General features: G+C 41.6%; 1 protein-coding gene across 1 annotated transcript; it reads right to left on the bottom strand.

The window, feature by feature from the left end:
* Positions 1-195: 195 nt before the first annotated feature.
* On the bottom strand, positions 196-24,028 carry ago1 (argonaute RISC component 1). Its single transcript, XM_085423538.1, has 19 exons — positions 23,551-24,028; positions 17,999-18,185; positions 13,783-13,903; positions 12,692-12,873; positions 11,978-12,114; positions 11,516-11,650; positions 10,401-10,488; positions 9,557-9,704; positions 8,619-8,738; positions 8,384-8,506; positions 7,578-7,711; positions 7,150-7,334; positions 6,802-6,961; positions 6,459-6,549; positions 4,155-4,349; positions 3,932-4,066; positions 3,735-3,836; positions 3,388-3,587; positions 196-2,891 (listed from the first exon to the last, which is right to left on the bottom strand). Exons 1-19 carry the CDS (start codon positions 23,573-23,575, stop codon positions 2,783-2,785), a joined length of 2,577 nt encoding a protein of 858 aa, XP_085279664.1. The 5' UTR covers positions 23,576-24,028; the 3' UTR covers positions 196-2,782.
* Between the last annotated feature and the right edge of the window lie 469 nt (positions 24,029-24,497).

Genomic DNA, 24,497 nt, shown 5'->3' with positions numbered 1-24,497 from the left:
TTGAGACTTAGGAGGTGCATTTTTTTCTTCATCCACCCATGCATTAATATCTAAGAATCATTAGTTAAGGTGGATTTCAGGATGCTATGAGAGTAAGCCTTGATAAATCCCATGACTTACTTTTCAGACAAAGCTGTATTAAACGCACACTAAAATCAAACAAAAAACGCAACAAGAGTAATAAAAAACAATTTTATTTTCTTTAAAAAATAACCCTCCCCAACAGAGTTCCCATACTATCACATACAGAGCCAAAATAATATGCTTCCACGTCCTTTCATTCAAATCTATTGGGAAGTGCTATGACAAGGACTGTTCTTGATCAGTGGCTTCAATATTGCTTAGTCAGACCGTGAGGCTGCGTGGAGGGGGAACGGACTCTCCCGTGTCCACATGATACATTTCCAGGGTGACTGCCATTTCGTCTCCCCCCTTTGCAAGGTGCTTTGTGGCTTCAGTGAGTGAAGAACTGCATCTGGTTTCAGTGGTGTTGGGGAAATGCCCCCAGGTTGATATTTTTCCTTTCTTTCTTTCTTTCTTTCTTTTTTTTAAAACGCAGAATGAGGGGCAGAAGACTGGCCCCGACTGTGAAAAGCCCCTCAACTGCTGGGCCAAAATACATAACAGGTTAATATTATATATTCATATATACAAATCACCGTGGACACAATGAAGGATCAGTAAAACGGTGTACAAAGGCATTTTGATTATGCAAGTTCATAAACATGATTTAAAAATCAAACTCATCTGATCTCTTATCTTTTGATCCCTTTCGACTCAAAAGGGGGTCTGACCATCAGACAAGATTTGAGGCGCTTAAAGGGCAACTGAGGTGGAATTTTGGGACCGTCTCCACAGTGCCCTCTTGAGGATACACTCTGACACTAGTCACAATATTCATAATAATAATGACAAAGGAAAAAAGCAGTCTTTATAACCATTACACAATCGAGGCAAAACGACTGACAGGCAGTGGTGAGCGCGAGGCTCCTACCTCTAAGAAAACCAAAGTAAGGTGGCTCAGAATATCCAGTCATAAAAAATAATTACATGCATTTTTCTTCCATAAATCCAGAAAGTGACTAGATGTAAAGGCAGGGCATGTTAAATAGTCGTGATAGAGGCCCACCCTGTCAAATGTAGCAATCCCCTAACTGTGCTGCCCACGCACACAGAGCACCAATAGGGATTGGCTAACACAACATAGGGGATTGGGGCAGGGGATGCTGCAGGTGTGTTATGCGACGAGTGAGAACAGACGGCAAGGATAAAAGGTGATGGCGGAAAGGTTGATGAGTTTGGCTTAACGTGGGAATGGGGGGAACAAGTGCATTTGATCAGCTATGTCTCTGCATGCTGAGAAGGAGACTGAGAGCGCAGGCATGTGTGTGCTTCTGTTGTAAATGCCTGCAGAGGGGAAGAGCTCTGTGTAAAAGCGGGACAGGCGCAGGATAGGTTGGTACAGTTAGGCAAAGAAAAGCACGGGTGGATGCGTGGAGCGCGCCGCTTGGCGCCATTTCCACTGATACACGTTGGAATGTGCAGACGGATCGGAGCAAGGTCAGTTGCTGAAGGCGACTTCAGCTTTGCAGCACTTAAGTGATCATAGACTATATTTGCCTGCTTTTAACTCTACAGAATAGTGTTGACCTTGCCTATTGCCTTTGTTCTGAAAGCTACGAAAGTGTGGGTGTGAAACGTTCAAATGTAGAGTGTAAAGTCTCGCCAAAGGCTAGTTTCACCATTTTGAAGTAAAATAAAATAAAAGTAAAGTTTAAAAAGTGCCTCGTAAATTCTAAAAGAGCGATGTATAGAGAAATAAAAGATTATCTTCCTGTTTGAGTGCCCCCTTTCCATAGGGTGGCATCACTTTTGGCTGGTTAACAATGCTGGTTTAGGTGCATGGGGTGCAAGTATATTAGATACACACTATGCAAATGGTCCCTCTACTGTTACGCTAAACTTGCCTCTAAAGGCGAAATCTCTAAGGGACTGGCCAACCAGGACAGAGTGTGTGGCAGGACTCCTGTCCTGGATCTACAATATGCTACACCTGCTCTTTCTTTGTCTGCTATAATATAAAGACCAGAGGGCTAGCCTCGCATGTACTAACAAACTCTTTATGTGCAGGACTGGTGGCACCTACATGCTAACACTAAGTGCTAATGTACCATACCCCGGACTCCTCAAGGCTGTTTAAAAAAAACAGTTTTCAAAAACATTAAAAAACATGAATGTAGTTCATGATAACATTAAAATGATACATGTAAGTGTGCGTGCCCAGTACCACCTCTAATGAGGATCCCATCTAACAAGGGGCTTGCAATACTGGCATCCGGCATTTGGATGGGTAGAGGCAGCATCGTGGTGGCAGTTAAAAAAGTTTTTAGGATTTCTTTTCTCCTTTTTATCGCCTAGTTTTCTATTTTTCTCCCATCCGTATTGCATACTTACATACATAGGAGTGTGAAGGTAGCATACAATACAATTACATAATACCCATGATTTAAAAATTCAACTTAAAAAGATCAATAGTCCCGGTAAAGTAAAAATAACAGTAATATTCATAACCTTTTGAGTGCATGAGGCTGCAGAGTCTACCTGTGTTTTACAGGAGAGGGGATTTGTGTTTCTTGGATTTGAGTGACTGATTGCTGTGAAGTATGTGTAGTGGGCAATTGTAGGGAGTAAGGGATGGGGATGAGGTGGTGCCGGTGGGCCGTTTGCCCACTCTGGTAGAAATGAGGTGGGAGGGAACGATGGCGGCGATGGTTGGTGACGCTCAGGCGAAGTACATGGTCCTCAGAGTGTCATGATGAATCTGAACAGCCTTAGCCAACGCCTGGGGATCCCGACCGTTACTCTGACCGGACACATGGCTGCCCTCTCCACTGCAGAGAGACAAGAGGGTGATGAGAGAGCGAGCAAAGATGAGTTACACATTTCATGTCTTGATAAGAATAAAATTGGCAGCAGCAGCAGACCAACAGCCCCACTTGCTGCTGGTCGTAGGAGTTGTCAGTGACAAACTGTAGACAGTATAAAAGATGTATGTAAAAACTGTGATGTCAATCACTGGTTAGCGAAGTCCTGTTATCTTGGTGTTTTGAAACTGAGCATGACTAGGGAGGGATGGACTTGACTGTGAATGACTTGTGATTGACAAATCATTAGCCAGTGCACACACCCTGGATAATCGTTAATTCTGCCTCTAAGAATGGCCATAATTTACAAAATTAACTTCAGTTTGACCTGAAACTACCAACTGTGAAAGTCAAGAAAGTGCTTACTGAGGCCACAGAGGGAGCAAGCTTACCAACCCCCCAACAAACATCAACCAACCAAGAATAAAGACATGCGTAGTCTATCTTTCGTAGCCACACTGACCTGTCATGTTCTTTGTCTACCAGATGGTAGCGGGCACGGAAGGCCACGAGACGAGCATAGTAGGCTGGGGCAGGGATGGAGACTGAGCGGGTACAGCGCACGTAAGTGTGGCACAACTGGTAGGTTAGAATCTGCAACTCATCAGCTGTGAAGCGATTGTCGTCCCATAAGACGTAATAATGAGACGGCCGGCTGGTACCCTGAGGACCGAGGAGAAAAGGGCAATTAAAATAACAATAATTTTTTTGTGTAAAATAACTGCAAGGTTAAAAGAAGTCAAACAGATTTGTTCTTATTATATTATAATAGAGATTTCTATGGAACAATAAAATATCTATTATAAATACCTGTATTCCTGCATGACTACACAGGTAGAAGTCAAACTCGAAGGGATGAGTGATGCTGGTGTCCACTGTAGTCCCTGCAGGAATGTTCCCACTCTTCCCAATCTGTCCAAAGATAACACAAGGAAAAAAAACAGGTAAGCAAGTATGAAAACTTAGTCGGAAACAGAAAAACTGAAGGGAAAACAAAGAAAGTTTACCCTTTCAGATTTATCAGCACAGAAGAGGCGTGTGTGGTGACGTTTCTGCACCACGATGTAGGTGATACCAGGCTGATAGTCCTTTTCCAACTTTATGCACGCATCTCTGATGGCCAGCAGCTCGTAGTGGAGAATCTGTGTGTAACAGTTAGCACTCAGATTAAAACATGTTAAAATGGATTTTGGTGGCATTGTGTCATTAAGATCGCAACGTCCCACCTACCTGAGGCAACTGTCCCTCAGGAACACCGTCTCTGTAGAAAATGATCCTGGTGGGCTTGAAGCGGGTCGACTTGTAGAACTGAATCAGCAGTTCGCGCACCATGTAAGATAAATCTTCAATGATTTCCTGCCTGGGTCTCTGGACGCGCACTGTGGCACAGTATCTGCTGGGATGGGCATCCATACTGCCTACCACCTATTAGAGGGAGCAGGAAACATTGAAAAAGGAATTTAACATGATACTGTGTGGATCACTGATTTCACTCTTAATATGACTTGCAACAAACGAGCATTAGGTTATTGAGCCCCTTGACTAAAGTCATCTCTCAAATAAATACACCTTTTGTCACTGAACATTCTTCATGACTTTTTACTTTATGAAAATCTGTGCAGTAGTTGAAGTATTGATTCACAGACATGAGTCATTTTTTGTCGTGTGCATATTTGAGCATTAGCATCCCCTAAAGGCTGCAGCTGGGAAGTGTGCGAGGCTCAACGTCAACCTTTTATTTTCCTTCCCTCAAATCCTTACACGATACCACAATGACCATTTCTCACCAGTTTTCTTCTCAGCTCGTACTGTTAACGCAGACCTGCTTTCCTCTCCTGTCCTCGTGACTCAATTATTCGTCATAATTGCTAGGCAACAACACAGCCAACCATAGGCGAGCTGAGGTCAAGGGCGGACGAGAGCTGACGTCATTTCCTTTTGAATGTGAGTCAGTGATGAGCCATTTGTTTCCCTTTATACCTCACTAATTCCTCTCGCACTCCTCCTTTTTTCTCTTCACTCGGCCTCGTGTGCTGTGCGTCAAAGTCCAAACAAAGCGTCATATCGGCGCTATGTGCTTTTGATGAAATGGGCTGTGCATACAGGTGGAGTTTGAAGCAAACGGTACTATGAGAGAACCATTGAATGAAACCCTGCATCACCATAGCCCTATCAAACAGCCAAAACATAACTGAATAAGCCTGTTTGTGTCACAGCCATCTCAACGTGTTCATCTGTTAAAGATCAAAAACAGCAGTCGGCTGAAATCCAGAAAATAAAAAATGAAATTTGAGAACAGAGCATGTGCACGCTTATTTCATTACACCACTTTATAGCACTCACATCGCTCATTATAGAAAAATAGGGTTACTTTAAACACCTAGTTTTGTTACCTAAGCATTGCACCTATGGCAGCTGATGCACCATCTGGACTTCCTTTTTTAACATTGCAAATCCCCGCTGACTGAGTTACACTTCTGACACATCGAGCAAACATGAGAAAAAGTACCTCGAAGCCCGCTGCTGTTGCATATTGTTTCAATAAAAACTTTTTTTCAACCCACAAACCGTGAGAACATGTGCCTGAAAAGACTTGACTTTACTAAAGCCACAAAACAAACCTCAGAAGGGCTCCTCAAATTAAATTACAATATAGTGAAATGTTATTACAGATTTTCTTTTGTCCAATGATGTAAAAACTAGTTAGCTTTAAGCTCTTCTATTCTGAACCTACTACCTAATGTTGAGGTATTCTTCTCTTACCAGCATTAATGAGCACAGTGGCCATCGAGTCCCACTGTCACCAAGCAACCACAAACGTGCGTTTTTTTTTCCCTGTGGCATCTCGGGGTCATTTGCATTATTTACATGCCCTTGCTATTTTTGATTTGCCTAAAAAAAAGGAGTGTCGAAGCCAACAAAGCAGCTGGATTGCCATCACATCCCAGAGAAACATTTTTACATTTTTTTATGACTTTTAGCTACTAGAGTACTTAGCAACTACTGTACAGTCAATATATATGGTACAAGGTAACCAGTGGCTTTAAGAATAATAAAGACCAAGTATAAATCCATTTGTTATCTAAAGGTCTTTGTCCTTAAATGCAGGTATATAGTGTTAATTAATGCCAATTAATTCTGTGTATGACTTTGACTTGTTGCTACATCTACACCAAATGACAACCAATGCTATAGTTTAAACCTAGAACATTTCTTATCGACTTAATTAGAAAGTCTATTTTTTCTCCAAACAAAAACTAGTGCTTCATTATACTTATTCACATTTTTAAATAACTCAAATGTCTTTTCATCAAGTAAACAACTTTAGCCAGTAACAATGAAAAAGGCTGTTCACAAGTTACCAGAGCCAAAAGCACACCAGTATTGCCCACCCATGGGTTTAACCTGCACGCCTAGATTTGAAAAGTGGCCAGGCTTTGTGACACACCGTGGTTGCACATTCCCTTCCTTTTCCTGAGATTGTATTTAAAATCATCTAGTGTCGTTTATGAAGGCGTAATCTCCGAGACTTACAGCAGTAATGGAGGGCTTCTTGCCATCTCCAGCCGGGGGGTGTGTGACATCTGCTCCCAGGAAGATAACCGGCTGCTGAAACACTGCTGACCTGAGACAGCAAATGGAGGAGGTGATGCAAATTACACAGACTCATAAAGGCAGTGAAGGGCTGCTGTTGGTGAGTCATATTACTGAAACGTATTCAAACGATCACCATGTCATCCAGCAGGATTTTGATAGAAAACTCAAGTCTACTACCACTGTCAGCGCTTTACACCTATGTGTCAGCATCACTCATCACCTAACTCAAGATACTATAAATATGTGCAACTAATTAAAAACGGGTCAAACAGAAGCTCACCGTTGGTGAGGCACCAGGATATTGTTGATCCCTCCCAGCTTCACATTGATTTTGAGGCAGAGGTTGGACAGAGTCTGCGGCGACGTCTTCACCACATTCTTAACCTGGACACATTGCGTGGCCATGCCGAGGAGGGTGTCACCCACACGCTTTACCTCCGCTAAAGGAAAAAGTTTGGAAATTACTCACACGACAAAACAAAAACAAAACGTGATTCTAGTTTATTGGGAGCTTTTTAATACTCCCATTTGACCAAATGCTTCAGGAGTTTTTTGACTACTTTGAGCAACAGTATTTCATTTGTTTTGAGAAAATTATGGCAAACCACATGTATCAAATACAAGTTACCATAGACAGGAGTTTTTCCTGGCAGGATGACGATGATGAGCTGAAGTCCAGAGTATGTGTTTTTCAGGTGTCTGAACATGGGCTCCACGCTGTCCGCTCCCTGGGCATATTTACAGAAGCATGGCTGGCCCTGAATTGGCATCCCAGCATCCTTTGAGATTTTACGAAGCTGGTCTGTGAAGTTCCTGAAATGAACAAACAGATGAGCGTATAAAGCATCTCCGAGATAACGTTTTTAACTTATTATTTTCTGTCTTTGGGATATTACATATAGGAGGAATAAACAACATAAGAGAAGGATTGTTTTTCTTCTGTGCAAAAGCTCATTTAAAAATAACTAACCTTATGAAAGAAACAGCCATGAGCAGAAATTATTTAATCCCCCTCCCCTTCGACAAAATCATCTGCTTGTGCTCATTAGTACTTACTTGAGCACCTCTTCTCTGCACTGTTTCTGGGGGGCAAAGCAGGCAATAGCCCACACTTTGATCTCAATGCCATTATAAAACTGCTTCCCTCTCATGTCCCACACTCCCTGGTTGGGTGTAGCTATGGCACGGTTCTGTAAAAAAGAAAGGACCGGGAGAGACAGTTTAAGCCAAATCAGGTCACATTTATAGCAAAAGTACAGAGAGATGACAAATTAAAGCAAAAACAGAGTTTCCAAGGTCAAGAGCTTAGTGTGTCTACTAACAAACTAACAGTCAGTTACAGAAATTCACTCATTTTCCTCAGTCTGTGATCGACATGTCAAAACGAGTCTCTTCCTGTGTGAGCGCCACTTGAAGCATGACTGGAGATAAAGGATACTATTCTTCCAAAAGTGGAAAGCCCTGTCTCAGAAATTCTCAAAATCCTGCATCGGTATTCAGTTGGGAAATGGGATATGATCCACATAGACTAATAAACATCAAATAATTCAATCACTCCTTGTGCTCTACCCATCTACCCTATAATCATCAAAGAGATCACTCTAATCTGCGCCTCTTTATAGGATAAAAGCGATCACTCTTTGTATTGATTTGCAGTAAACCCTTCATCCAAACCATATAAGCAAATCACACAGAGATCACAAAAGAGCCACCACATGCCCTCACCAAAGGAGTCAAGCTTTCAAACTTGTCTTTTAATCTGTCAACACTCTGCTCTGTGTGAAACACACACAACTAAATGGCTGCATTCTTGACAACATAAAAGTCGATATGTTCAGGTTGACGAATGAACCGTGCCTTACCCGTCCTCCGTACTGCAGAATAGGGGCTGGCAATACTCTGCCCATCACCTCGGCCATGTCATCCTTCACCTTGATCCCAAACTCCTGAATGTACGGGTCCAGGTTGAAGTTGGCATTCTTCATCTGTAGAGAGTAAAGGACTTGTATTATATCTCACCGTCTCCACCTTGTACTATAAATCAGTCATTTCAAAATGATGCACGGCCTCCATCAAACACTTCCCTCTGCAACTCACCAGTCTGCTGATCTCTTCTTGCCTGTCCGGTGCGGAGCGAGCTGTGGCTTTAATCATAGTTGAGGTCTGATTATCTGTCAGTTTCTTGATGCATCGTTGACCGGCTACAATATTACACACCTGGAATGAATACATTCAGTCATTAATGTGTAAACATTGGCTGTCCCAATGAAAGAAGGTTTTTAGTCTGTGTGCATGGTTGTGTTATCTTTTAATACCCTCTATGTCGATATATATATCGATACACCTCAGACGGCCAAGCTATTTAAGGGCCTAAAATGATAGGCCATTTAACGTAATGTGAAAGCTTTACATTTTATACAGTAACACTTTTTTATGTCTCCAGTTGCGTTTATGATCCATCTACTGTTTTCTTTATCGAAGACAGATACCATTGTTATACAAAAAGGAGCTCGTGTCCATTAATGACCCATGACCTGTTTGCCTTGCTACTCTGGGCATTAAGTAAATGCCTCAAGGCCTCTGCAGCAGTAAATCTTACTACTTCAGCAGAACTAGCCGTGGTCTATTGCCAAATGTGACATTTTATTGATTAGAAGTGCAAAATTACAATAAAATCAAGCCCACATTAATAGTAAAAAACACACATCTATTTCAAGACTCAAAGATGATCCCACTCAGTCACTTGAAGGTTAAATGAAGGTATGTCGGCAGATTTTTGAGTACATAAACATAACATGTATTCTGATATTGATGTATTTGCCAATATTCTTTACATATGTACACGTGGGCAGTTTGTTGGGATTCTATTAAAAACCCCAATAAAAAAGTTTTGGAGGAATACCAGTTATTAATACACACAAATACAGACAGAGACATGATGAGCTAGTGTTGATAAACCGATATTCTGGTCATCCTCTACTTTAAATGGTAAACTTTTGGCATCATAGTTGAAACATCACTGAACACTTCCTCACCTCCAGAGGCAGGTAGGTGTGTTTCTGCTCCTGCCCCACCTGTAGACAGGGTAGGTGGGGGTATTTGAGCTGCAAGTTGTACTTCTGCTTGAAGTACTGAGCCACTGTACATTCTACTGTCTGCCCGCTTTCAAGCTGAAGGGGAAACCTGGTACAGAAAAAATGAGAACATGAGCATCATGTCAGTGTCATCACCCGATCGCTCTTCATTTGCAGGTTTTGTCTGTTTCTGTCTGTTATTTCTGACCAAACCTGAAAAGGTGCACTCACTGTCAAAAACAGTAAGAGATTTCCCATTTAAGCTACTTGATTACGTTCATAATAAACAGAGGAAAGAATAGCAGGTTTTTCTTATTCTAAAGAAAAACACTCCTCTTTCAAACATGATTAAAAATCATTATTTCAGCATTAAAAAAATGTTTCAACGAAATACTAGAAATACATGTTTATGCATAAGGAGGGACTTTTTTACCATTATCATAGAGCATTTCTACAATAGGAACTTTACAGATGAACAAGAACCTTCTGTAAACCTGGAAGGAACATTTACCTACATTTAAGCTAAAGAACTAAGATTAATTTAGCTCCTCTAGAACCGTTTTAATTGCTTTCCAAACAAGCAAGGACAAATTTTGGTGATTGGTCCAACATGTGATTGCTGCATTTGTACAACTTCAGCAAAATTAAGCAAAAGTACTTTCTTCCAGTGACATCAATATAAGGATGAATACCTAATATTTTCTAATGTATTACTCTAATAGGATAAAATAAAATAGCAAGACGCTGTCAAGTTGGGAAATAAATTTGTGTATTTTTTATGCCAAAAACAAAAGCAAAGTCTTACGTTTGGTGGCTGGCAGGACGTCTGGTAACATTGCATACACGATACTTTCTTTTCATTTGGCCACAATGGGTCACCTCCACCTTCAGGCCTGCCGACAGTAAGCGGGGCAACACAAATATTAAATAAAAGTGTCGGAAAGGAAGAGCTTAATGTGTGACCTGCTGTGATGAATTGCTTGGAGATGGTGGCACTGCCAACAAAGATAGGAGGCCGAGCCGAAGGTGGCAGATGTTAAGATTTTATCTGGGAGTGACCAGGAATGATAGAATTACAAATGAGTACATCAGAAGGACAGCTCATGTTAAGCAGTTTGATGAAAAAAGGCTGAGAGGAAAGACTGAGATGGCTTGGACATGTGCAGAAGAGGGATGGATTTACTGAGACAAGAGTGTTGAAGATGGAGCTGCAGGGAAGGAGGACATTCAGAGGGTTGGTGAGATGGAGGTTGGAAGAAGAAGAGGAAGACAACCAAGATACACAGAAGAGCATCTTTGAATGTCAAAGCATGAAGCAGATGGCCTGTAATGGGCTGATATAGTAGATGGGCCTGGTTTCTTGTTCTTAGCTACTCCTGTCAGTTAAGAACAGGAAAACGAGGCGACAGTTCATACAGGGTCACCAACATTGGACAGACAATAGAAGACTGCAAAAACATTGCCTCGTCTAATGAGCTTTAACAACATTGTCAGCAACATTTAGATAGATGTCAAATTCTGATTTGACATAAACAACATGTAAACATGGATCTATCCTGCCTTTATCAACGATTCAGGCTGGTGTAATGGTGTGGGGAATATTTTAGCACAATTTGGTCCTTTAGTACTAAATTGTGCTAAATTTAGTCTCCTTGAACATTTTACTGACCATGTCCATCTCTGTATGACCACAGTGTACCCATCTGCTTGTGTGTATTCAGCAAGTCTATACTTCAAATGCATAGAAGTATCAAAGTACTTTCTAGAGTGTGAATGTGTGTGTGAATGGGTGGGTGACTGGATGTGTAAAGCGCTTTGGGGTCTTTAGGGACTAGTAAAAGCGCTATTCAAATACAGGCCATTTACCATTTACTTTCATTATTTCTTCGGAAGGTACTTCCACACTTTTCAGTAGCCCACCTTTAATTTCCTTGGTGAAGCGGACCCTTTGTGAGTCAGTGAGGGTTTTGGGTTGCTCATCAATGTTGCGAATGTCCAAAACCTCACACATGAACTCAATTACAGGCTGGGCTTTGTAGAAAGCCGTGGCAGACACTAGAGGGAGACAGAGAGCAGAAATAAGTCAGAAGAAAGTACCAAAAAACAGGTTCTTATTAAAATCTGTAACTTTCAGAAGACTGCCACTTTTTCTTCACAGCTAAATGAGTGTTACAAACAGCCATAGAAACAAAAGCAGCAGTGTAAATTTATAACTTAACTTTTGTAAGATACTCATGGCTCATCTTTTCTCACAGAACAAGTTTTTCTTTTCAAAATACCCCCCCACCCTCCATGTTTCTGCCTAGTCACACAATGTCAGTAAAACCCACTGAGATCACTGGCTGACTACACACTCTGGTGAGCCTGTGTTCAGTGACTCACCATCAATGTTAAGCATCATCTTCCACATGGCGGGACGCACTGATTGGTGGAAGCCAAACCAAACTTCCCTTCCCCCACCAAGTGGGTGGTAGTATCCTTCAGGTGGGGAGAAAAATGATCGGCCCACTGGTGTGTACCTAATCAGAAGGGGTGAAGAGGTGGAAATCAATGTTCTGATTCAGGGCACGACCGCAGCATGAGTTCATGTCTAGTGATGTGGATGTTTCAGAACAGGTCACCTCAAGAAAAGCAGAAAACTTGCAACACCCAAACAAGAGGTTTAAGGAAAAAGGCTATTTTTCTTTGGATACTATATCTCTGATCTAATATCTGTGGCTTCATGACTTCCTTTTGAGCACTTTCAGGTTAAGTCTTCAAGCCAGTTATCATTATTACTTTGCTTAGCATTGTTCAGTGGACACTTTCACACAGGTGTCAACTAACACATGTCTTTTATTTAGTAATTCTGATGCCTGGAGCGATGATGATCTGATGCTTGTGGAGGGAAGGACTCAGTAAGCACCGCTAAGCTGTAAAGTTAGAATATCACAAAAAAATAATGTGAAAAAAACCCCTGTAATTTTACTAAATGTTTTCAGGATGCACAAAACTCTTAGAAATAGCTGATTATCTGTGTGAACAGACTGTTTGACAGACTGTAAATACTGGTGTGTGTTGTTATGAACCTATAAGAGAAACTTTGATATACTCGACCTCATAGAGGCCAGGTGACGCATGGCCACATCCAGGGCTTGAACTGAGTCAAGGGGGACCTGCAGTCGGCCACTGACTAGAGTCTCCTGCAGCAGGCGCCATGACACCTTGGCCAGCCAACGGATGGACACCTTGAAGATTCGATCCTTTCCCTCGCCAGGAATCGTCACCTCAAAATCTACCTGAGAGAGAGAGAGAGAGCAAAAGGTAAAGAACAAATGAAATAAAGACACACCTGTAGCAACAAAATGAAATCCTCAAGCTCTGCAGTAAACTGTAGCCCTTTTCAGGTACTGCAGAATATATTATTGGAAGCTGACATTTCACTAACCCTGCGCTTGTATGGTTTACATTTCTTTGCATAGTTTTTGCATGTCTCCATACCTGTAGGTGTGACTGTATGTTGTATGTTGTATGTAAGTTTACTTTCTAGGCAATAGCTGGAGACACAATTCCTCACACCTGTATGGAAAGTATAAAAATATACAAAGCAGTTTGGTAGCTGGGCTGTCTGTATCCAGAAGTGCAAAATCCTAAATTTCTCTAAATAACACATTACAGTGTTAAAAAGTGAGTGAAAAAAATGCTGGACTATGTTTGGGGAAGGAGCAGTGACTTCCTGTCTTATTACCACAGACGAGATCCAGAGATGCTTTTGGAAAGATGTTTTTCTAATTGCCCGTCAGGGGCAGTCAGGTGATCTGACCCTATTCTTTACACATCAGATATCTTCTAATTCATTTACTTAAGGCAACCAAGCACATTTCCTAATCAAATAGATCCTTTAAGTATAGAAAATAACATGACTAATTACAACAAATACACACATATTAAATGCTTTGCTGTTTTATAGAAACTTTTAACCTCTCAGGTAATCAAGCCAGGGTCATGCCCACGGACAGATGAGGAGGAATCGAACCACTAACCCTGCTATTAGTGGACAACCTATCCTGCTTTACCACGGCATCTTTTTACCGTCATTCAAATATTTGCTTTCCTGTTAAAAAACTCAATATATCACAGCTGAACAGGGCTTAGGAGAGACTTCACTGAGTGACTGTGTAACACAAAAAAACACTCCAAACATTTACCTTCTCACTCCCAATAGGAAGTGCTAGCACTGTGTAGATGTTCTTCTTGCCATCGTACACCGGCTTCCTGTCACCAAAGAGCTGGGGCTTGAAGTGCTGCACCATGTACTCCACCACCTCTCTGTAAGCAGCAACACATGCAAACATGACATGAGATTAATGTGCAATAAAGCCAGAGCAAATCCCCCTCTGCCAGTTAAACCTCTTCCCTCATCAGGATGCTGCTTTTGTCACGAGGAGGTGCAGTTATTGAGATATTGATATAGAGTAGGCAGGATACAGCTGGTGAGTTCAATATCTGGTGGTCACAGGGGGAGAAGCAAGGACAAAGAGCATGGGTGCAGGTGGTGGTGGGGGGGCTATCTTTGAATGCATGGTGCCTTGACCTTCACTCAAGTGTGGGGGATGAGGAGGTCTTTCTAAAAGGAAAGGTCGAAGGGCTTGACCCTTGCATGCCTTCTTGGACCCTTTGTGTTTGAGCTCCATTTCCTTCTGATTCTAAAAGATCCTCTCTTAATATCAGAGGAGATGGTACTAGAACACTCAGTGCTCAGGGATCCTCATTTAGAGTTTGGATTTTCTGAGGATCTACCACTAATAAAAAAAAATACCAATTTGCTTCATTTATTTCTGTTTATGGCCATGACCTTGTTAAATTGAAGGACAACAAAGCTCAAGGGCTCTCTTTCCGGGTTCCGCAGACGGCCTGTGCTGAGGATTTTAACAAAATTTCATTTGTGTAATCAAACATTTTATGAGGGTACTATTATGTTTTAGCAGACAGAAGTAAAAACTATCAATGTATTTTAGGTTTGAGATCACCAAAGTTCCTATTAGGAGACATACAAAATTAATTCATATGTATGAGACTGTACTTAGGTGAACCTTTGATGCTTTTTCTTATTTTTCTGTCATATGTATTGTTAGTGTAGTGGCTGATCATATTAATCGTGGCTAAAGTTTCAAATAATACATTTGGTGTATGTAATTATGAGTCAAAAGCAAAGATTTGAGGCTGCTCTAAATATTCAATTCAGTGGGGGTTTTTTCTAGTCTGGGCACCGTGTGACATCAGTGAGAGGGGATATCTTAATATGGTCATGTCCGGCACACAGCTGTGGCTGTGATCAAAGAAGCCCCACCCACCTGCTGCAAGGGGCCTGCCAATCAAAAGAAAGGTGGCTTAAAGGGATGGAGGCCTTAAAAGGAGAGTTGCAAAAATATTTTTTTCTCAGTCAGATAGATGGAGGCTTATTATGAGGAAAACATGGTGACTCAGTGGTTAGTGTTACCCTGCAGAGGCGTTTAGCTTCACAACCCAGGAAAGACTCCTGCATGTGGAGTGTTTCCAGTCTGACAACATAAGTAAGTCACCGCTAAATAGTGAACTTCATAAACTGAGTTAGTACCAAATAACTCAAACCTTTACCAAAATCATTTTCTTTTATTTTGTAGTTGCTGGGATCTGTGCAGTGGCTCGCTGAGACCCATGGGTAACACCTGGGTTGATTGCTCACCTGTGTACGTTTATCGCCCTGACAAGTCAACCACTCTTCCTTATCCGGGTCATTAATTTTTTTTGGTCAACTTAGAAGGCTACATATTTAACTATTTGTTCTTATGTATATTTATTTTTTGTGTAGGTCATATCTCCTCTCTTTGAGGAACAAGGTAAAGACCTAGCAGAAGACGGCTGCAGAGTTTATAGAGAATCACAATTCTCTTAGGAGCCAAAAATTGGATTGGACAGGGTTTTTTTTCCCCCATCATATACCTGCTGACTGGTAATGCTAGAGGTGCCAGTTTTCATATAAATGTTGATGATTCATCTGACTATAAAAAGTGGAAGAACAGCTCTATCTGATTGGAGATGGGAACAATTGGTTTATCCCTGTAGCTTCTGCTTATCTGCCAGTCCTCCCATGATTTCTTGAAACTACTACAAAGCTTTATTGTTGCTGTGAAAGGTGCTAGTTACATGTACAAATGGGCATTTTCAAGCTCTCTGTACCTTGCATTTCTGTAATGCAGACTTGCATGCACAACCCAGGAAGTCTAGTAATCCATGTATTCATCATTGGTAGGAGAAAGTGAAAGTCCTTTTTATGAAGCTTCTAGCACTGAACTTTACTCCCTTTTCCTGTCTTTATGTTGCTGAAATGCTTCACTCAAACTTCTCCTAATTCTATCATTCATTTTAAATGCTAACAGTATAGTGCTTTATGATCACTAACTAGACAAGATGAAAGGCACGAGTGTAGAGATGACTTGGTGAAGTCTGCCACACAACCATTCTAGTTCAAAGTTCAACACACCTCTGAAAACAACAACAACAATGCTGTCACAGTTTAACACAGAAAACCTTTTATAGAGTGGGTGTGTGATGGCTGCATGTGAAGCCACATGAATTCACGCACCAGTACTTGGACAACATATTTTACATGTGATATGCATTGAAATACAAACAGATAAATGATGACACAATCTTTGATTTTGCATAACTTCTGTTTATTTAGACTTTGTTGAAGCTATGTTGATTTCCCCTTTGGGGTTATGGTAGGAAAGGCACCTGGTGTTAAATCAAACATACCTGTGACTTCAGCACTCCTAAATACAGGAAGTGCAACCTGGAACGTGCAATGTCCCAACGTCCCTGTTCTCTAAGCTGGTATAATCAGTCAGCATACAAGTTTCCCTTTGTCAAGTCAGTGCAGTTGGGCTTTGCTTTTATTTAGTTGGTTTGATGTTATGTTTGTTACTTTCTGATCACAAGTAGCTTAGTACTCCACAGGTGACCTCTTTAGAGGCTGATGTAACAATGGAGTGAATTTGTTTTTCAGTCTAGAAATTGTTGGCATTTACAGCCATATATTTGATTGAGGCTTTAAACCAGCCCCTGATGTATGACTCCACATATAAGACAACTGTGGAAAGTGAAGGTCAATCCCATCTTGTTGACAGCCAGCACAAAGTCAGACAGATGACACCATCTGAGGATGGTATAAAAAGCAGAGATCGCTATGCAACGTGAACCCCCCCCCCCAAAAAAACAGGCCTTTGTGAAAAGAATGAAGTCACCTGGATCAAACATAATGAAACATATGTATACTGTGACATTTTTCTTTGCAGAGACAAGACAGACCGTTCACAGGAAGCAGCTCTTTGCTGAGCCATGGAAAGTTTGCAAGGTAGAAAGAGCACACTTCTCTCCTCAACTTTGAAATATATATATTTTTTATGTACACTTTATTTCTTGGATTAAAGTAATGAATGTGACAAATCACATTAGTTTTGTTATAACTAAAAACAGGGCCAGTAAAAACATGGACAGGGACTACAGGTTTCATGAAAAATACTAAAGCATACAAATACTTTGTAAGTAAACTAAGTTACTCCAATTTAAATAGGTGTTATACAGGTGATATTCTTCCAATGTTTGCATCAATCATTTGGCTTTAAGCTGCATCAGGAGGCACAACATTCAGCTCAAGCAAGTTGGTTTCAGTTTTGATTCAACCATCTGTCCAGTCACCAGCAGGTAAAGAAGGTAAAGCTACTGCAGGAAGGAAAATTGTCTTCTGCCTAATATAAAACTGAAACCCATCCAGGGAAGACGGTAAATTATATATTTTACTCAGTTTTACACAGATGCATTACTTTTTGTGCTCTTCATGTTCCTCAGAGTTGTAGTTAAAATGACTTACATAGCAGCACAACCTCCTGTTAATGTATGTGCTGTCAGTTATATAAATATCTGACACATGCAAACAGGTACAATTTTTTTTTAACTTGATATCTATTTATATGCACCACAACTCCATACTGATTTTTCTCACATAAGGTGATGTTAAAATTAAAAGAGCGTTGCTTTGGCAACACTTTATTATTTTTCCAATACAAGAACCCCAAATTAATCATCGTAAATAGATGTTGCAAAGAAATACATTTTTCATGCTTCAAGTAGCTGTTATCGCTGCCTCTTCAAAGACAACACACACATTACTGGTTGGTGGCTGTTGGGCTTTCATTATCCAATTACCACACAGGAGGCAATTCAGCTACTTGATGACTTCTTCAATGCAAACCCACTGTTACAAATTAGTAACTTTGTTATTTGCTTATAACAAATGAGAACTGACAAGTGCTGATCTTTTCCATTAATGTGAGACATCAAAGAAAAGAAATGCAGAGAAATATTGTGACTGAAATATGTTACCTGTTGACTCGTCGTGGGCACTTGTCAGGCTTAATGTCCACCTCATAGTGATAAACATCCATCTTTGGGATCTCCACTTCGAAGTAGTTGGCCAGCAGCCTGATGGGCTTGCCCACGGTACCCATGCCTGGCCGGCGAGGGGCATGGAACACCTGCTGCAGGGGTGGGGGGAAGACCCCCATGGGCACTGGACAGATACAACATAGGCAGCCACAGACAAAGACAGGTAACAGGGAAAAATGTGGTTCAGAGCAAAAAGGGTTTGAAGTTGGAAAAGTGCACAAATACAAAGCAACACACAGGAAAAAACCAAAGGTAAAGCAAAGAATCAACGGTTGTGAGGGGGTGGCAAAGGAAGCAGTGGTGAACAGCAGAGGACAGGGCAAGGAGGGCATGAGCCAGGAAGGAAGCGTAGGCAGGGGAAAGGAGAACACCACAAGAGTCACTCGCAGGGACAGGAAGGCCGGTAGAGGGAAGATAGTTAAAAAAAATAAACAAGGAAGATATTAAAAGGCAGATTGTGCATTTGGGGGCAGCAAAGAAAGAGACACAGAAGTATGTACAGCAAGGTGTGATCGAACATTAACAACAGTAAGAGCAGCCACATGAGGTCATATATGGGGTGTGGGTGGGGGGGTTAAGAGAAAAGGGAATAGGGAGAAAGGGAGAAAAACATGAATAAATTAGTAAATATTTCCTTAAGTAAAAGAAAATATGATTAATTTTAATTTAATTTTGCTGTTCACCAGTTATCACGAAATCACGTTGTCTGATCACATGGTTACCATGCAAATTATGAACTATGATAATCAATTAGATGGATCAGAGTCATCCAGCTTCTTTATGTTTAAGATTTTTTTTAGCTGAATTCTGTATTGTAAAAATCTGTATTTTGGGGGTTTGGGTTCGTCTAAATTTTTCAGAAGCATCCCTGTGAACTAGGGCTGCCACGATTTGTCGACTAGTCACGATTACGTCGACTATCAAAATCGTCGACGACTGATTTAATAGTCGACGCGTCGTTTGAAGCTTTGTAAGATCCCAAAAGACGCAGGAATAAGTAGCAGGATTTAAGAGTGTAATAACGGACTGAAACAGAAGATGGCAGCACTGCATGTACAAGGATGCCAGCTGCCGTTAAACCCCGAAGAAGAAGAAGAAGAAGAAGAAGAAGAAGAAGCAGAAGCAGCTGTGTCCCAGAATTCATAGCGCGGCCCAGCTCAGTTTCCAACAATGGCGGCAGCTAGTTAGTTTTAATACTCTTATTATTCTTTCTGGGTCACAAAATAAACGTTTAACATATTTTCAGCCGAGAATGTAGCTGTGTAAACCTCAAATATCGGCTCAGTTTATCAGGACACCACATATTTTCAAAAGCGCTCCGACGTTTTCGGAGACGTCTGTTACCCACTAGCTCGATAGCTAGCCGGGGGCTAGGTCACTAGCGCGGTGAGAACACCGGACTCCCGGCAAATTGTTTTCAAACCCACCGCCGTCTTTCGCTACTCAGGTTAAATATATATGAGTCACTTAGATAAATTAAAAATGTTGTTGTTTGGCTTTTTTTTTTTTTTTTTTTAGTATTTTATTTGTTCCTGAGTAAATCGGTTTGGCTGAGATTAAAGTTATAGTTTTTACACAGCTGAATAAACGTCAAGCAGACAGCTGATTATCAGAAGTGTGAGATGCTGGAGAATATACTCCGTTGTCCTGTTATATTTTAGATAGCAAGGAGTTTATTAAACTTCACCGAAACAATCTGCAAATTTCATTAAAATTGAATAAACTATCATCTGGTCTTTATTTTTAGTTAGCACCTTAAAAGCTTAAAGCTGTAAGCTAATGATAGTTATATAAGAGCAGATGCTGCTGGTGCAATAAGCTGTAGTTTTACGTCCAGTGGATGATGATCTGATTAGTCGACTAATCGCATAAATAATCGGTGACTAGTCGACTATCAAAATAATCGTTTGTGGCAGCCCTACTGTGAACACACATTTGATGCTATATGCATATCATTTAATAAAAGTACTAAATTGGGGGAAAAAGAGATTAATTATGTGACTAAAATGATTAGTGTAGCAAGGGGGAAATAAACAGCAGCTATTTTGAGAATCAATGATTTTAGACATTCTGCAAGAAAAAAAAATAGTGAAAAATGTCAATTATTCTTAGCTTCCAGTTTTCTATTTGCATATTTTATCTGCTTCTTCTTCTATAATAAGAGAATAAAAGAAATTTCTATAAGCATGTCTGTCTGTTCTTCACTCACTACATCTACTACACACATAGATCACATTTATTAACATCAGTTACACACTACCCAGGAGGGCACTGCACTTATAGTAAGATTTGAACCAATACACCCAGCATCTTAATGGTCGTGGGTTTTACTTTCAAAATAAAACTACTGCCTGTGTGCAAGAGACACTTCACATGTCCAGTTTCCTTTCGAGTTGGTTAAGTTTAGCTCCAGCTTGTATATTCTAGGCCTGAAGCAGTCTTTTTAACAGTATACATTATGCCCATACTAGTTTCAAAGTTAAAGTCTCATCAAGTCAGGAGGTCTAACATAGAGGGGGTCCTAAACTGGGTGCTTGCTGTGACTCCTGCCTGAGAGGGGCCCACTGCCCTTTTGGTGAAGGAGGGCTGTTCTCTGGGGACCCAGAGGTTAACTCTGGGTCCCCAGAGAACAGCCCTCCTTCACCAAAACAAAGACCCCAGCTGCCCTGCGCCTCCATCTCGCAGACACAAATTCACGGGTGTACGACAGAGGGAGCGCCCTTGCTACGATGAACACACTCATACACACAAACACAGGGGGCCCCCCTGTACATTCCCAGCCTCACCATGGAGACACCAAGGCAACACAGTATTGTCATGGATATCAGGGGACCCGTGTATGTGTATGGCTGTTGGAGGAGATGAGAAGAGGCAGGGTGCTGCTGTGGTCATGCTGAAGAGACCTTGGCCTTTGTGGTCCTGAACTGAGCATGTTCCCACATCATGGCAAGGCGTCGGCATCCTCAACTGGAAAAGCTCTGCTTTAAATAGCCACTCCATCACATGTTCACTATTCAGAACATGCTAAAGGAATCGGAAGAGTAATGGCCATAAAACACTGTTTTCTCTTCTTAGCGGGTATATGACAGATTAAAGTAAAAATCATTGTATCTTAGACCATCAGAACTTTTATACATCACTGGATTGGTTTAACAAGATTAGTGAAGGGATTAGACGTCTTTCATTCAAAATATATTCCCTTTAATGATTGTGGTGGAGCAATGTCTAACACTTCAAACACAGGTCTGACGTAGGTGTTCAATTTGGGGTTCAGTGAGATCTGGTGACTGCAAGTAAAAAATCTCAGGATATGATTCACATCAGTTTTACACTAAACTATCCAGTGAGCCCTTGTGCTCTACGGAAGGTAGGTACTGTCATCCTGGAAGAGATCACTGTCGTCAAGACAGTGATTAACAGATTAAGATGATATCTTAGAAGAAATCAATATTGATTTTCAATGTCTCACAAACCATGCCAGCAGCACAACTGTACCACGTAATATCCTCAGTGTAGGGGGTCAAGTATTCTGGTTTTTCCTTTAATCTGTCACCTATCCGTGTGTGTGTGTGTGTGTGTGTGTGTGTGTGTGTGTGTGTTCATATGAATATCAAAGTGTAGAATCACAAGTCCCTAAAACACATCTGACAAGCACTGTAAACACAGACACCAGACATGTGGTGCCCGCACGTACTTTATGTGCAAGAAAGCATGTACGCGTGTGAATGCGTGAGTGTCTATACCATGTTTTGATTGTTGCGCACGCACACACAATGACACACACTTCGCCCTCGTGCCAGTGAAGGCAGATGGTGAGAAGCGGAGCCAGCCCTCTCACATATCCCAACACAATAGCAGTCTTTCCCGGGCGGTAAGACTTAAAGCGGAGCTTTGGCGCTGCATCACAACATGAAGACACTCGCTACTTGAATCCTTTACAATGACGTAATACGCAATAACATCAAGTCACATGGGAATGACTATTTTAAAGTCATACCTGGGATAACACGTTGTTGTGTGTTTCGTTTTGGCTTCCTTTGCGGGACAACAAATAAAACAAATAAAGGATCTCAATGTGAACTTTTTAAACAACTACACATTAAGTTTGCTGGTAATGGCAAAGATGTGTGGCTGGTGATGCTATACAAATACACACAAAAAAAGTTAAAAAAACTAGAGAACAATTAGGCTCCAAAAATACAAGATACTGGCTTATAAGCTAAATTATAAGCCAAGTACACAAATTACAAGAAAGATTCATTTAGGCATCACTTGTGTTGGCCAAATCAGTTGTGTGTCTCCAAGTATTTGGCTGTTGACAGTGAGCCAAATGTAACCAGAAAAATCTTTCAAAATAGAAAACTGAATCATCACACTTGAAACACAAAAGGAGACGTTGAAATACGGGGCCTCTAGAGAGCCCCCCCGCATCCTAAGAAATTAAAACAGGCCTATTCAACTAATTTCAAGGTTCAGGATCTGAAATGATGACGTGATTTTACCATCAGGGCCTGCTTTGCATAAACACAAGCCTGAAGATATCCAAAGAGGATTCAGGGATCGTTAACGAGTTCATGTCAAAACATTTTGCATCAATTAAAAATACAAGTCTTTATAAAAGCCATGCCTTCAACAAATTTAAGACATTCATGGCATGGTTGCATTATTAATGCCAGGCACTCAAGACGTTCCACAGTAAACAGACTTTAGACCTGGGCATAAAGTCAAGTCCAGTGAGTGCTTTAATTGCAGGTCTCCACACCTCAGTATCAAACAAGAAAACTACCAAATGAAGCCCATCTCTGATCTGACTGGCACTGTCTGCAGATACAGAATCAAACCGCAACACATAAATATAATGCTCTGCATGCTTCTCTCAGTCTAAACGCAGATTATGTCATCTCGAACAGGAAGAGGAGATAAGCCTTTTTCCCTCCTTCTTATTTCACATAGATAAATAATTCAGTTATCGCTGCAGATGGTAGGCCCGAGGTTGTCGTTAATGTGTGCATTTAAGGACACTGTGCTAAACTCTCTCTTGACAACCTTAACTATATTAGCAAACGTAACCTGTCAGTGAAAGGGAGGCTGGTCTGTTCCGTGGGGCGTGCGGGTGCAGCCAGCTGCTGCTGCTGCTTGAAGGCGGGCTTCACCTCGTCCCTCCTCACCAAGATTCCCACGACCTCCCTGCCCCCGCGCATGGCTGAGGATATTGTCAGACTCCAAAAAGGCTCATTTGCAGCTATAAATCTGGACAAATAATAACGCTTTCTATGGAGTGCAGTGCATGCAGACAGCTCCTCTCCATCTCACACCCTCTCTTCTCTAAACGTTCGATGCAACAGAGAGGCTTGACACCAAGCATCCTCGTACATCCCCCCCGATGCTAAGGCCAAGCTACAGTGTCTAGTTTTATCAGCTGCAGTTTGGCCCGCAGTATAGACCCGGATTGGTTGCATTTAAAACCACTTAAGTAAAAATAAACCTACCAGCGCCAGACGGTCCCGGCTCCATCCCATTCACTTAGCCGCGCGGGTACAAGCTAGCTAGTCCGGGGGGTGCTGTGGCCAAACCGCCGGCCCCCTTCAGGCTGGAAGCGTCTCAGACTTCCAGCCCCCTCCTCTCGGCGTGCAGTCTTCTCCTTTCTCGGTGTACCCCCGCCCCCTGCCCCTACCAGACACCCCCCCAGACCCGCAGAGGAGTTAAGGCTAACGCCGATAGCTGCCAGTTGCTCGTCTGCCCGTTGACCCTATAGCCAGTAACGGCGCAGCTGCAGGGCGATGCCGTCCTATTTCAAACCACTCTTCCTCGGCGGCGCAGCGGGATCCTTCCCGGTGCTCTGATTTAGCCGATGGTCCGCAGCGCTGTAATTTCTTGCCGTTCTGTTGTGCTCCTGCTCACCGTTCAAGCAGGACTCTCCAGCGGAACAAAAAAGGCCAGCCCCTCGCCCCCCTCAAAAAATCTGAAACTTCTTCTTTGCCATTGGAAAGTGTGAAGGAAGTGTTGACGAACTTGCTGTCACACCCCAGAGGTCGAAGGTGGAACTACACTGCAGATATGCAAATACAGCCAAATTATGTTTCACGTGTCAGAGACTGTGTGCTCAACGCTGAGGTTTAAAACTAATGATCACTCGTCTTAAAAAATACAGCCAACATATTCTGAGTACATTTTAAAGGTGCTACATCAGGGGTTTGATCAGTTTAATCTCAAAGGGGGAAGATCAGTAAAATTATCTATAATAACAACCTAGAGCATAATAACCTATATATCTGCTGGTGTAAAGAAGTTAAAGAACATTGTGAAACACATTTATTCTAACATTCTTTTATGAAACAGATGATTGAAAGTCAAAGAGTTCTCAACTTCAAGACCTTTCCATCACATGCATCAACCAAAGCAGAAAGTGGACCATTTGGCTTCATCATGTTCACAT

This window comes from Rhamphochromis longiceps, linkage group LG11 (genome assembly GCF_057381845.1).
Source record: "Rhamphochromis longiceps isolate RC_006_pf linkage group LG11, R_longiceps_female_GT1.1, whole genome shotgun sequence".
NCBI classification, from domain to species: Eukaryota; Metazoa; Chordata; class Actinopteri; order Cichliformes; family Cichlidae; genus Rhamphochromis; species Rhamphochromis longiceps.
The sequence above is the reverse complement of the archived record's forward strand: the minus strand, read 5'-3'. Positions and strand labels throughout refer to the sequence as shown.